The sequence below is a fragment of the Achroia grisella genome, unplaced genomic scaffold, assembly GCF_030625045.1.
Source record: "Achroia grisella isolate CSIRO2021 unplaced genomic scaffold, CSIRO_AGI_Agris_v1 utg241, whole genome shotgun sequence".
Classification (NCBI taxonomy): Eukaryota; Metazoa; Arthropoda; class Insecta; order Lepidoptera; family Pyralidae; genus Achroia; species Achroia grisella.
The window spans coordinates 2,332,802-2,347,650 of NW_026712734.1; the positions used below are offsets into that span (position 1 = coordinate 2,332,802).

General features: G+C 33.0%; 1 protein-coding gene across 1 annotated transcript; it reads left to right on the top strand.

Moving 5' to 3' along the window:
• The first annotated feature begins 571 nt into the window (after nucleotides 1-571).
• LOC131842547 (E3 ubiquitin-protein ligase SMURF1) lies at nucleotides 572-13,445 on the top strand. The gene is made up of 12 exons (XM_059191118.1): nucleotides 572-721; nucleotides 814-852; nucleotides 1,113-1,254; nucleotides 1,605-1,705; nucleotides 2,951-3,200; nucleotides 3,281-3,499; nucleotides 3,873-4,009; nucleotides 4,433-4,674; nucleotides 5,096-5,251; nucleotides 5,732-5,971; nucleotides 9,050-9,237; nucleotides 9,739-13,445. The coding sequence occupies exons 1-12, from the start codon at nucleotides 667-669 to the stop codon at nucleotides 10,385-10,387; spliced, it is 2,418 nt and encodes an 805-aa protein (XP_059047101.1). The 5' UTR covers nucleotides 572-666; the 3' UTR covers nucleotides 10,388-13,445.
• The last annotated feature ends 1,404 nt before the right edge of the window (nucleotides 13,446-14,849 follow it).

A 14,849-nucleotide genomic window follows, 5' to 3' on the forward strand; every position in this document is an offset into this window, starting at 1 on the left:
CAAATTATGTTATGTTATAGACTTGTCCACTCATCATCGCAGCCTGGAAGACGTCCACTGCTGGACATAGGCCTCCCCCAAAGATCTCCACGACGATCGGTCCTGCGCTGACTTGTCCACTAATATACTGCAATAGCTAATATCTTTACAGCACTAACACTGTTACCCTATGAGATTACTATACAACACACATACTACTTCTCTTTAACTCTGTATGATTTATTTATTTTCCTTTTTTCGATTTTTACATTTCACATTTCGTTCATTCTTTATTCGATTGGTTTGAAATTATTTCATTCATTCACTAATTTGGGTTTCCATCTTGTCGACTGTCTCCTAAACTAGGTAAAAAATAGAGTAATGCAATATAATTCTTATTACTAATTTTAGGTTAACAGGTGCATTACTTACAAAAAAATTTGTATGTACTTTATTTGAATAAAGTCTTATTAATCGCGTTTTTCATATTTGACTTTTATTTGTTTGACAACTAGTTAAACCGAGCTAAAATCTAGTTTTAAAAAGCTAACACCCAGAGCCTTAAAGAAACACTATTAAAAATTGAACTGAATTAAAAATGGTGGAATATAATTCTATTCAATGGAATGTGTATTTTTGTTAATTGTATCATCTTGTTTGTGATGTATAACCAGAAAAAATAATAATATGACAACTCCTGTTTCCAATCGCAAATATGGAGCACAAAAGATACGGCTTACAAGTAAGTAACAGCTGTTTGAATGTTTGCTGTTTCCGCGACTTCATTTGGTTTTCGAGTTTTACATTCTACTAACAATTCATTCTTCTTTTTAGTTCTATGCGCAAGAAACTTGGCTCGAAGAGATCTTTTCCGTAAGTTTTTTCTCCTAATTATTTGTGTTTATCACAGTATACAAAGTTATCTTCAAGGTTTTTATACTGCCCAATTGAAACTTTAATTGCGACAGTCTAAACACTGTGTAGTGAAATGAGCTGTTATTACTAGTATTATCAATGGGCAACAAATATTCCTTTTTTTATTTCTATATACAAATTGTATATTATTGGTACGTAAAAAAATATTTCTAAGATTGTATTGTGTACAATATATGACTGATTAATAACTGCTGCAGGTTTACCCGATCCCTTCGCCAAAATATCAGTAGATGGAAGTGGACAAGTTTATTCAACCAATTCAGTAAAAGCTACACTTGATCCCAAGTGGAATACACACTATGATTTGTACCTGACGAAAGGCGATGGAATTACAATAAGGTAAGGATTATGATATATTCAAAGTGATGTGTACAGAGTCATTTTAATCTGTTACGAACATCAATATTTTTTATTACTTCTTATCCTTACTGATCAGTTTAGATAGCTACTTAATTTGAGGAAAACTGGGAAAACTCAACTCTCAACTGATAATTTTTTATAGTGTTCTAAGAAAAGCTAATTGGTAACTAGTTTACAGTTAAGAAGAGTAATATGGCCAACAACAAACAGTCCCACACATTATAGTTCTTGCTTATTTTCATGAGATCACATTATTTCTTCTTGAATAATTTAAATGTACATTTGCATATAATGATATGAATATTCATGTGATTTAATTGCCATTTCAGTATATGGAATCAGCGAAAAATTCACAAGAGACAAGGATCAGGGTTCCTCGGATGTGTGTGCATACAACCATCTACAGTACATAAATTAAAGGATACAGGCTGTAAGTTAACTTTTAATTTTTAAACTATTCATTGACTGGTATAACATAATTATTCTTAAATTAAAAATATTATTTTCTCTTCTAATTAATTGGCTCTCCACATTACTTGAGAGTTTGAGCAATAGCTGGGATAATAGCTGTGATATTAAATTTACTGAATACAATGTCTTGTGATAAATTTATTATATACCATATTTGGAAAACCAGCCTAGGTTTATACCCATAATTATAAAGATAAGAGAGATAATATAGAGATCTATTCTGACATCTAATTATTCAATCATCCATAGTATTATCCAGTACACATTTGGCTGCAAAAACGAATATATATACTAATGGGTTCGAATATACACATGTTAATCCTTACTTGAACTAGTATAAGTAATTTAAAAATCTGAGCCTTGTTTTCTAAGTCACTTACAAAGACTATTTAAAAATTTAATAGTTACATTCCTCTTTGATTGACATATAAAGACATTCATTCATATTCATGCATTCATAGCTGCAAATTATTGCTAGTAAATCATAATTGAAGTGAAAGGTGTGTAATAGATTTATAGCAATCAATTGATATTGCCAGTTATGTAGTTCTATATTGTGCACAGTTTATCATTATTGTCTTTAGTCATGCAACAAAATTTAATACTGGAAAGACATTAAAATTTAACTATAACATCTAAAATACATATTTTTAATGTATAAAAATTTTTATGTAAAAATCAAGTATTATTTGATTGTTTATATTTTTTGTGTGACCCTACAGTTCATACAAGTACAGTATGATTAAATAAATAAATATAAATAACCCTGGACAATATAAACGGCGCCATCTAGCCCTCAGTAAGCAGAGCTTGTGTGTGTACTGTACTACTGATATAAATACAAAGATTTTTTTTTAATTATATACATAGAAAACAACCACACCAATACACACAACCATACTTGTGAATATAAATGTTTGCACTGTGTGAAGCATCACATTCACAATCATCTGAAGGAAAGCGGTGTGCTAAACTGCTATACCAGCTAGGCTGACAATTGATTTTGTCAACACATAGAACTTGTGTTTGAAAATCACTTTCACTAAAATTAACTAACAGAATGTATACAACCTTCCATCTATTGTAAAGGAATGTATAAGATTAAGTATGTGTACATATTGATGTGATAGAGAGATGTGTATTATCATATTATTTTCTTTGTGGCAGCATACAAAGAAACCACATTCTAAATTTGAATTTGCAGACCAGTGTTTAGAGTTATCTGAGGACAGTTCTCTGGAAACTTGTGGTGTACGTGGGCAAGTGATAGTATCCCTCTTATCCCGTGATGGTGCTCGAGGCGAACCAGCTTCGGCGGCCGGTGAAGGCTCCCCTTTGGCAGTGGTGGGGCCCGCCGGCGACGTCCGATCACCCAGAGATCCGCCAGTCATCCCAAACACAAATCAGTCACCTTTGCCACAATTTTGGGAAGAGAAATTTACTTCTTCTGGGAGGTAATATTAGAGTCACAAAAGAAACAATACTATCGTGTTTATATACATTATTTTCTATATATTTTTTTTGTGTGTTGTAGACCTTATTATGCAAACCATGCCCGTCGTTGCACACAATGGGACCGCCCTACATCAGACGGTCCCGGCCCGGTGACGACGCCGGAGTCCTCACCGCCTTCTCCACCTAATGGTATATTACCAGTTACGTCATCATCACCAGCTGCCTTGGGTTCACCAGCCTCACCTTCATCGCCAGTGTCAGACACAGATGTCAATCATGCAACCTCAATTTCATTAAGGTAATTTCAAAGAGGTGTTAAACTTATTTTTAATGGATTTTAAATTATTTAGATATATTATCATATATATATATTAATTATTTAGATATATTATAGATTTTAGATATATTATCATATTTGAAATCAGGATTTAATGTAAATAGAATTATTGAAGAAAAATTTTTTACACACATTCATATTTAACTGTAACATACAGTAGAACTATGTATTATCCATTATATTTATACTATTTTTATCTGTCTTTACTTCCTTTACCAACAAATATAAGTCTAAAAGTCACTATTTTTTAAAGGTTTTTAAATAGAGTTTTGTATAACCATTTTTATTCAAAGTATATTATTCTGTATGCTAATGTCATGCAACTGATTTTCAGACCTGAACCGCAACCTCAGACGGCTGTCCGACCTCGCCCAGCGCCAGCTATAGCATCACCTGTTACCCCTAGTACACCATCCAATCCAACGACGCCAAGTACTCCTGTAGCTGCTACCGACCTTCCAGCTGGATATGGTAATACTTGTGCATTATGATTTATTATAATATATATGGTAATAGCTTCGATGTTTTGCAAAGACTTATAAATTTTTATTTTTATTTAATTTCTGATTATACATTTTACCAAGGTAGCATTAGTAAAAAAATATTAGCTTTCTGCACTCCTTTACTATTCAGAACAAGTAGATTATTTTATAAAGTGAGTTTGGTTTTATATAGAGAAGGAGTGCAGAATGCTAATATTTTTTTACAATTACAGAACTTTAACAATGTTAAAACTTATAATTTCAATTATTTATAGTCGATTTTGAAACTCTGCTGGACCACTAGATTACTACTACTATTTATTACTCGATTCCACTTTAATGATAGAGAGTACACCCTCGAGTCCTCGAGGAACAAAATATATAAAACAAATTGGTTCCGTTTCGTCGACAGAAATGCGCACGACGGCGCAAGGTCAGGTGTACTTCTACAACGCGGCGACCGGCGCGTCCACGTGGCACGACCCTCGGGTCCCGCCCCACCTGCGGCACGCGGCGGCGGCGGCGGGCCCGCTGCCGCCCGGCTGGGAGATGCGGCACTCGCCCTCCGGGCGGCTCTACTTCGTCGATCACAATAACCGCACCACGCAGTTTACGGACCCCCGGCTCGCTCTCTCCGCGAGATTCGTGAATAATGTGAGTGAAACATCGTTTTACATTAAGAATACTATTTGCATTGTCTACTATTAGTGGGATGATAAGCTTACCCTGAATTGGTAATTAAACTGCACCGGTTATAGAAAGTAAAGCTGATTATAATATAATTAAATATAAATGTCCTGTAAATCTTTACAGTAGCTTTGTATACATTCACACAGTTTAAACTGCTTTCCATTTGGAGACAACAAATATAACAAAAGATATAAAAGGTAAATTTTGTTTAAATACAGTAAGACAAGATATTTCTAATTTAAAATATTAGTAGTTTCGTTTATTAGTGTTTCTATAATCTGTGACAAGTGCCTACCATACATTTAATATTCTACATTTTGGATTTAAATTTAAAAAATGTTTGGGGAATCTGTAAATAATACCGGTGTATGGGTTACATTAACAGCACAATCCGGGGCCAGTGGAGACGGGCCCAGTTGCGAGCGAGCCCGCAGAGGCAGAAACGTTGCCCAAATACAAGCGCGACCTCGCCGCTAAAGCTCGCGCGCTACGAGCCGAGCTGCAAGCGCTGCAACCGCATACGGGCCACTGTCGGATAGAGGTATCTCCATTGAGTTCTTGTTGTAGTTTTAGTTTTATATATATGCATATAGGTAAATAGAAAATAGAAGAAAAACACTAGGAATACTGAGATTTATGTAAGACGATTGTCAAGAAGTTGAAGTATAAACAAGATTGTACAATAAAAGAACTATAAAAAATACATTGAATCTGATTAGCCAGTACAGTATGCATACAACAGTTGTTAAGACTCAATTGTGCTCAGGTAAAGTTAAATAAAAAACTGGTAAAAATAAAAGCTATTTCATAAAAATTCGTTGACGAGTTTTGGAATTTATACTAGACAAACATCGAGGCGCGAGTTTTTTTTAATATTTATTTATATAATAGTGGTTTTACGTGCTTTAATGGTTTACGCTAGTCAGGCATGAGTAAAGGATGAAACAGAGGCTATCATGACAAACATTTACCGCATTGTTTTCAATCTGTATGTTAACTGCATATAATCTTCCATGGCTAGGTATCACGTAACGAAGTACTGGAAGAATCGTACCGGCTCGTGATGAAGCTACGAGGCAAGGAACTTCGCAAACGATTATTGGTGAAGTTCCGCGGCGAAGAGGGACTCGACTACGGTGGCGTGGCGCGGGAATGGCTGCACTTATTAGGCAGGGAGCTATTCAACCCACAGTACGGACTGTTTCAGTATGCAAATGCTGGAGATGATCGATATGCTTTACAAATAAATGCAGATTCTGGGGTAAGTTACATATATAAATTTTATATGATTAGCATAAAACATTAAGGTTAATTTAGTTAATTATATGTTACTATTTTTATTTACTTATATAATATTAATTACAGTTAAGCTAATTTATGTGGTTTATATTTTTTATCCAGTTCAATATAGCTGGACGTCTGCTCTGTCCATAACTTATATTCTAATGATAATCAGATATGGATAACTTTATACATTGATTTCTGATATAATCAGGCACAACAAATATATAACATAAATAACATTAGGAAATTTTTGTTCTGCAGTAATATATAGATGTTATCCTTACTTCCTTACTAATATTATAAATGCGAAAGTAACTCTGTCTGTCTGTCTGTCTGTCTGTCTCGCTTTCACGCCAAAACTATTGAACCGATTTAAATGGAATTTAGTACGCAGATAGTCTAGACGCAGAGGAAGGACATAGGCTACTTTTTAATGCGTAAAAGGGGTTGTAAGGGGTTCAAAATGGAAATACAAGGTTATCTTTATGCGGTTGAATACTTATTCGTCATCTTTTCATTTCACTATCTAACAACCAATCAACACTTCGCGTGGTTTTGCGCCATTCGCCATCTTTTCATTTCACTAGCTAACAACCAATCAAAACATCGCGTGCGTATGCGCCAATAAGGTATCCATCACAGAGAACAAAACCACAGATAACATAATGTAAAACGAAAGATCTTGCCGGAAACATGACGTTGACGTTTAGCGAAAATATTGTTTTTGACACTTTTTTATGATAAAAATCGTATATCGTGTGTATGTGTTTTTTTTCTTTAAACTTGAAATTGGCCGATTGCGAGACAAATTTGGCCATTTTTTTTATTAATTTGTTTTACGGCTCTGGATACAAGTCCTGTTTAGCCCAACTTAAAGTTTTACAATATAAATTACAAAAATTAAAGTCAATGTCAAATGTCAAATAATAATAAATGTCAAATGTTGTTTCTCTGTTCTGACGAACTTATTAAAAAAAAACTTAATAACAATCACAATTTCTTCACATTCTATTATTTACATTTTTTAAAGAATATTGTGGTGTGGCACTATACGAAATTAAATTATTTACCCATTTTTGTAGGTTATACAGAAATAATGTGTGGGTGTTTATTTAAAAAGCATTAACAAAAAGTTAATAAAGTATAGGTATTAATAAATATATGGTTGTTGTATCAAAATAGAATTTTCTTATTTTTCACTAAAATAAAAACTAACTGTCTTTTTTATAAAATAAATGACCCTTTCATTGTGTCATATATTATGAAACTATTTAAATTATTTAGCTGATTGTAAGAAACAAAATGTTGGTTTGTAGATTAATACTGTAAAATTACTATTTGTACGGAAACGATAAAAATATATTTTTGTGCTGCGACAAAAACTAATATTATAAATGCGAAAGTAACTCTGTCTGTCTGTCTCGCTTTCACGCCAAAACTACTGAACCTATTTGAATGAAATTTGGTATACAGTTAGTCTAGACCCTGAGAACGGACATAGGCTACTTTTTAATGCGAAAAAAGGGTTGTAAGGGGTTAAAAGAGGGGTGAAAGATTGTATGGAAGAATCGTTATTTTTGAAGCTAGAAGCTTGAAACTTATTTTTGAGGCTGTTGATTAAATATAAATAAAAATGACATTCAATGTTTGTAAAAAATTACTCTTAAGGGGGTAAAATAAAATAGGGGATGCAAATTTTTATGTAAATTCGACATTTTTGAAGCTAGAAGCTTGAAACTTATTGTTGAGACTGTTGATTAAATATAAATACATATGACATTCATTGTTTGTAAAAAATACCCTTAAGTGGGTAAAATAAAATAGGGGATGCAAGTTTTTATGTAAACACGTCATTTTTGAAGCTAGAAGCTTGAAACTGATTGTTGAGACTGTTGATTAAATATAAATAAAAATGACATTCAATGTTTGTAAAAAATTACCCTTAAGGGGGTAAAATAAAATAGGTGATGCAAATTTTTATGTAAAATCGTCATTTTTTAAGCTAGAGGCTTGAAACTTATTTTTGAGGCTGTTGATTAAATATAAATAAATATGACATTCATTGTTTGTAAAAAAATTTAAGGGGGCAAAATAAAATAGGGGATGATAGTTATTATGTAAATTCGTAATTTTTGAAACTAGAACGATGAAACTATTTTCATTGGTTCTTTTGGGGTAGATTTTTAAATACCCCACTAATGTTATAACTGTGAAAGTAAGTCTGTTTGTCTTTCTGTCAGTCTTACGCTCCAAAACAAAACAAAAATTTAAATGAAATTTAAAAAATTTAAACACAGTTAGTTTACACCCGGACAAAGAATATAGGGTACTTTTGAATGTGAAAAAAGGATTGTAAGGGGGTTGCAATGGTACGCTGTATGGAAGAATCGTCATTTTTTAAAACTAGAAGTTTGAGACTCATTTTTAGACATTCAATGTTTGTAAAATTTTTACTCTTAGGGGGAGGGGGGGAAGTAAAATAAAATAGGGAATGAAAGTTATTGTGGAAATTTGCTGTTTGTGTGGTTGTGGAAGCTAGAACGATTAAACTTTTTTCTTTGTCTTTTTAGAGTTAGTTTATTAAATACCCTACTGATATTATACATGTGAAAGTAACTTTGTCTGTCTGTTTGTCTCGCTTACACGCCAAAAATATTGAACCGATTTAAATTGAAATTTGAAACAGACATAGATAGACTAGATGAGAAAGGTAATAGGTTACTTTTTAATGTGAAAAAGGGTTGCAAGAGGATTGAAAGGGTAGATCCAAGGTCATATAGATATATCGTCATGTTTAAAGCTAGAAGCTTGAAATTTATTTTTTAGTCTATTGATTAAATATTTATTTTTATTTTTTATCATTTTTTAAGCTAAAATGATGAAACTTATTTATTTGACTTATATTGTGTTAATTGAGTTAAATATTTTTTCATTATTTACGCGGACGAAGTCGCGGGTACAGCTAGTAATTACATAAATAAAAGTTAAATTGAGTTATTTTATATTTTAGCTGAAAGTGAACATAATAATTTTAAGAATACTACTTTTTTTTCAGGTGAACCCAGAGCATCTATCCTACTTTCACTTTGCTGGTCGTATACTTGGTGTGGCCCTGTTCCACGGACATCAGTTAGATGCAGCATTCACGGCGCCATTTTATAAACAGCTGTTAGGCAGGGCGATCACTCTTCGAGACATTCGTGACGTAGATCCTGAACTGCATCGCTCACTTTCTTGGATGTTGTAAGTATGAATTGTTACTTTTAAGTATAAACTGAATTAAATGCAGATATTAGGTAAGTTTGAATATATTATCTGCCATAATTGGCCACATTATTATTAGTCAACTTCAAAAGTAAGTAAATCATATGTAAAAAGCGAATTACTTGTTAAGCTAATTCATTAAAATTCTACTGTATTTTTGCATATGTTTCGACAAAGTGCTTCTCCACTTCTGATTTAAATTAACATTATTATTAACATTATTTTTTGTAATATAAAGGAAATTCTCTTCTCTACTAATTTTGTTTAAACTCAAGACAATTGGAAATCCCATCATGCAGATAAAAAATTCGATAAGATTAATTAATTTTTTTCTGGCAATAACCAATGAATATTTTTTGTTTTTGTTTATATTTACGTAACAATTTAGTTTAAATTAACTAGTTATATTTATTTTTACATTTCGTAAAAATTTAAAATATAAACTTTGTCTAAATATAAATTATTTTTTTTGCATTCCAGAGAGAACAGTATAGCAGGCGTGATAGATACAACTTTCTCAGTGGAATGCTCGTCATTCGGTGCGGTGCGCAGCGTGGAGCTGCGGCCGGGTGGGGCTAACGAACAGGTAACGGATGTAAATAAACGCGAATACGTCCGCCTGTACGTAGCGCATAGATTCACAAGAGGCGCCGAACGGCAATGGCTTGCCTTGCAACGCGGCCTGGCCGATATTATACCTCCACAGCTGTTACGGCCCCTTTCACCGAGAGACCTACAGCCGCTACTCGCCGGTCGGTCAGACCTCGATCCCGTAGACTGGCGACGTCATACTCGCCTCAAACACGTCTCACCAGACGCACCGATAGTCGGCTGGTTCTGGGAAATTGTGGAAGACTTTGATGCAGAAATGCGAGCTAGATTGCTACAGTTTGTGACTGGGTCCCGCCGGGTCCCACTGAACGGTTTTCGAGCGCTGCAAGGCTCTACAGGTGCGGCTGCTCCGAGGTTCTTCACGCTACATTTAGTCGCAGACGCATCGCCAGACTCGCTTCCGAAAGCGCATACCTGTTTCAACCGTCTTGACCTACCGCCCTATCCCACGAAGGAGCGTTTGCATGACAAACTAAAACAAGCGGTCCTCGAGACTGCTGGCTTCGCTGTCGAATGACATGAGAACTTGATAAGTGTCATGGGAATGAATTGGTTGTGTTCAACGTTGATTAGCCATTTAAAAATATTTTTGGCCACTAAAAAGTATACTTATACAAAATATATCGACAGTTAACCCCCTGCAGATCGATTTTATTTACTTCAAATGTATGCGGGGTTTTCTTCGTGAATTATATTTATAGGAAACTGTTTTTTGTAAATAACGCCGCAATTGTTACTTTTAAGCGTATTTTTTATCGCTCTGTTAATTTATTTTAACAGCTAGTGCTACTTGTCTAATGGTGAACAAATTTCTATATTTCCGAGATTGCGGAAACGCTAAAAACATTTAAAGTTATATTTATTCATTTTACAATGAAGGCCAGAAAATTAACTGAATGTAATGTAATATAAAATATATGACATTATGTACGCCATAAAAATATCTGCAATTATTTTTAAATTTAATATTTATACATATTAATTTGTTTACACAGAGACCGAGGTTATCGTGTATAGAAATCAATAATTAAACATAAACATTGAAAGTTTCTGCAGCAATCCGTCCGGATTATTAGAAAAGTGTACATTTGTAAAATAATAAAAAAAACTCCTGTAAACCTTAAGCAAAGGCTACAAGTATGAGACTGATAGATGTTTGGTAAAGAAATCATGACAAAAAGTTCTTAACTTTACAAAAACAACAGGCGTGTAAATATTGTCATTCTATATAAAATATTTAACATCTTGTAATACTTTTTGTATTTTTAACCTACTATTATTTTAATACTACGGTGTCGGTAGCACACTCGTTTCTAAATCGCATTTCACCAGATATGTACAAGCAAGCTCAAGTAATTTTACGATTAGTAAACTTACTCATAATCATTACTATGATGTAAATCTAATTTAAGGTAAATCAGCAGCTACACATTTTAAATTTAAATATAAACTACATAAATTACTGAACGCAGCATTTCCACCTATACTAAAACTAATACTATTTATGTTGTTGGAAATTATGTAAGAGATATTGTTGTGAATCTACCAATTTGATATTAATATGTATTCTTGTTTATTCCAGTTAAAGCATAACAACTGAGCTTCCCATTACGTTATTTTATTTTTTACATCTAATCTTAACTGACTGTTACTTTAAATCAACGAATTTAGTATAGATCTCTATAATGCAGTCGCCAAGGGTACAGTGCTTGTGTTCAAATCTTAAACCAGTGTATATAATATTTTCTAAATTCTACTAATACAGTTCTCTATGTGGGTTATCTAATTCTCTAATACTTTGTAATCTGGTTTTTCATAACACTGGGTATCCTTATTTGGGGACCAGCCAACTGGATTGTTTGGCACGTTATTGTAATAATATTGTATGAGTAGTTTTGTACAAATTCTCTGTGCAATATGTTGCAGATAAGATGTTAATTTGACGGCTTTGTTGGTATAGCAGTTTAGCATACCGCTTTACTTATAATGGTTGCGGGTTCGATTCCTCGCACATTACATTAATGACTATAATTGTTTCTATTGGTCTGGGTATTTTCTGTATATTATGTATGTATTTACAAAAAATGTATTAAATTTTTGTATCAATTGTCTACACATAACAGAAGCTTAGCTTAGCTTGGGATTAATTGGCCCTGTGTGAATTATTTGGAGTTATTATTTAGACCTTGGTGGTATAGTGGTTTAACACCACTTTCACACACCGATGGTCACGAGTTCCATTCCCGCGGAACGCAAACATTTATATTCACATATTTATAGGCACTACTATTTGTAACATACATACATTACATAATATATGTCATTGTGTGTCATTGTATGTAAATGACACATTACAGATCCAAATTCATAAATGTTCTTACTGCAACACATTGTGAATTTATTATTTTTGGTACAAAATGTCTATAATTGTTTTAAGAAGTATTAAAACTAGAAGGAAATACTTGGAATGTACAGACATATATTCACTGTCTGAATTGTAAGTAATTATTACTATTTTAAAATTATATTTTATTGAATTTACTACAAATTAATGCTTTAAAGTTGTATATAGTTAATTCCAAGTATTTCCAAAAATGTTAGTGAGATATAGAAGTGATTTAATTAAAAAATAATGTAATATTCATTCATGTTTCTTTATTAGAGACATGTTCACTATAATTTTATGAATGCAATTGCTATACAAACTCCGGAATGTATTAATACTGAGATAAATGATATGTGCCTAAATAATATAATTTTATATAATACTAGCATAATATTCGACTTCGTCGTCGTCGAATTTGACTTTAAAATTAAAAGTTATATAATAAAGTAGCCCAAGTTACTCTTCATAACATTATATACCTATCAATAGTGATAGTCCAGCCCCATCAAAATCGGCCCAGCTCTTTCAGAGATTAGCAAAAATAGAGAGAACAGATAAAAAAAAATCTTTTTATATAAATACCATGTATACTATCATACCAATTTAGTGAAATGTTTATTTGAAATTACAAACACGTCAATTTTATTTATATGTGTAGATATTCTCCCAGCTCTCCACTGTCCGTGAAAGGTACTTTTGATTTGTTTATATTCCTTAAATTAGCTTTTGTGTCTGGTATCGCCTAATTCATTATTTCTTAAAAAGAAGCATGCCAGCAGCAAAATGTAGAAAAAATGTTCGTGTTAAAATATCACTGTCTTTTTTAATATATTTTACTTTAAACAAGTATTTTGTTAGATTTCGCAGAAACTTCACACCATAAAGACATATATGCTAATAGATGCTAATTCCAAATAATAGTTATAGGGATGGCAACCGTAATGTTATTTAGGCGTCTTGTTAGTTTATCTAGCATATTTTATTATGTATACTTTCACAATGCTCAAATATCTCTAATTTTTATTTAGACGTGTTTGATTTTTAATTCTATGTTTCTCATCAACGCTACATTATTTTATTGTAAATTGTAATCATTGGAGTTTGTTTACACAGATACTGATGTCACATCATGTACAATATATATACTTTGGTTTTACAAGGCGAGCATGTAATTTTGGTGCCTTAAGTATATATCAAGATATATGTTTACAGCCTACATCATTTATTTAATTATCAGGAATCTTCTCAACATCATATTTACATTAAGAGAATATATTATTCTTTTTTATTTATACATTGTCACTATATGCTATATTTACATCGAACAATTGTGTAAGATTTATTTTGTATTGTACACAAAAATGTATATATGAATTAACATTGATATTTAAAGTGCCTTTTCTCTAGTTGTAATTTATGACTGTTAGTTATACTTGATTTAGTATATATTATCCTTGTATTTAATGCTACAATAATATTTTTGCACAAAACTGATTTCTTATTTCTTCCTGTCCAATTTTCAAAGGTGTGTATTGGTTATTAATAGTGCAGTAGATTGTAAGATTGGAACTGCAGCAGCACTGGCAATAACTTCAACATCCCTGCCATGTGAATAATCAGAGGCTTCATAGGAAACAGCAACTCCAACATCCCCCACGGCTGGATCCTCTGTCAAGGGAGGCTGCCTAGATGCGAAGCTTGCCCCGGACAAACCTGTATGGTTTCCACCCTGTCCTGTGTCTACACGAGTTTTTCTTTGACGTCATCCTTAGCCTCGCGGATGGACAGCTGTAGAGCCTTCTTCTCCTTATACAGTTCGTGTAACTGTCTTTCCACGTCGGCAACGCGGCCCTGTTTCAGACGACGATATCTGGTGTATCTACGACGAGCAGCGATGCTATCCACCACCTCACCAGTATACTGGATACCTAGGAGGTCGAAAGCTGGCTCGGGGCATCGCTGAGTCAGATATATGCGACGGAGCCTCACCGAAACAACAACTTTGTCGGCCTCCAATGGCCACTCCGGTACTGGTCTGCCTATATAAAACATCCTTGGCTTCAATTAAAATAAATCATGTATTTCAAATACAAAATATTTTATGTACCTATTTGTATTTAAAACAAACTTATAGGGATGATGATTTGTGAAAGATGATGAAAGGATTGATGAACCATGTAAAAATAAAGTATTTGGTATTCTTCTTTCAGTATTTTAATAAAACCAATGTAATGTAATGCAAACTTTCCGACAATTGTCGGAAAGTTTGCATTACATTACATTAGCGGGCCTCACACCACAAGTCAAAAACACCAACACCAACCAACACACAAATGCGCAGCGCAGACTAACCATCGATCATAAATACAAGTCGTCCCACAGAGTACGGTAATATCATAGATTTTCTCGCAGCAGTCTTTACTCTTCATGGACTCAATTTAATTTAGGTGTTAGATCAAAGTAAATCTAGAGTACGTTTAAAATTTATAATATACATTGATTAAAAATTTAAAACATAATTAAAAAGTGATTAAAAATAAAAAATATAGTAAGTTTGGGGAAATCAAAATAAAGATCTGGCATCCAGAGCCGT

Coding starts and splice junctions, on each gene's coding strand:
- LOC131842547 (XM_059191118.1), top strand. CDS start 667: ATGACAACTCCTGTTTCCAATCGCAAATATGGAGCACAAAAGATACGG. Junction 5,252..5,731: donor CGGGCCACTGTCGGATAGAG/GTATCTCCATTG, acceptor TTCCATGGCTAG/GTATCACGTAACGAAGTACT. Junction 9,238..9,738: donor CGCTCACTTTCTTGGATGTT/GTAAGTATGAAT, acceptor TTTGCATTCCAG/AGAGAACAGTATAGCAGGCG.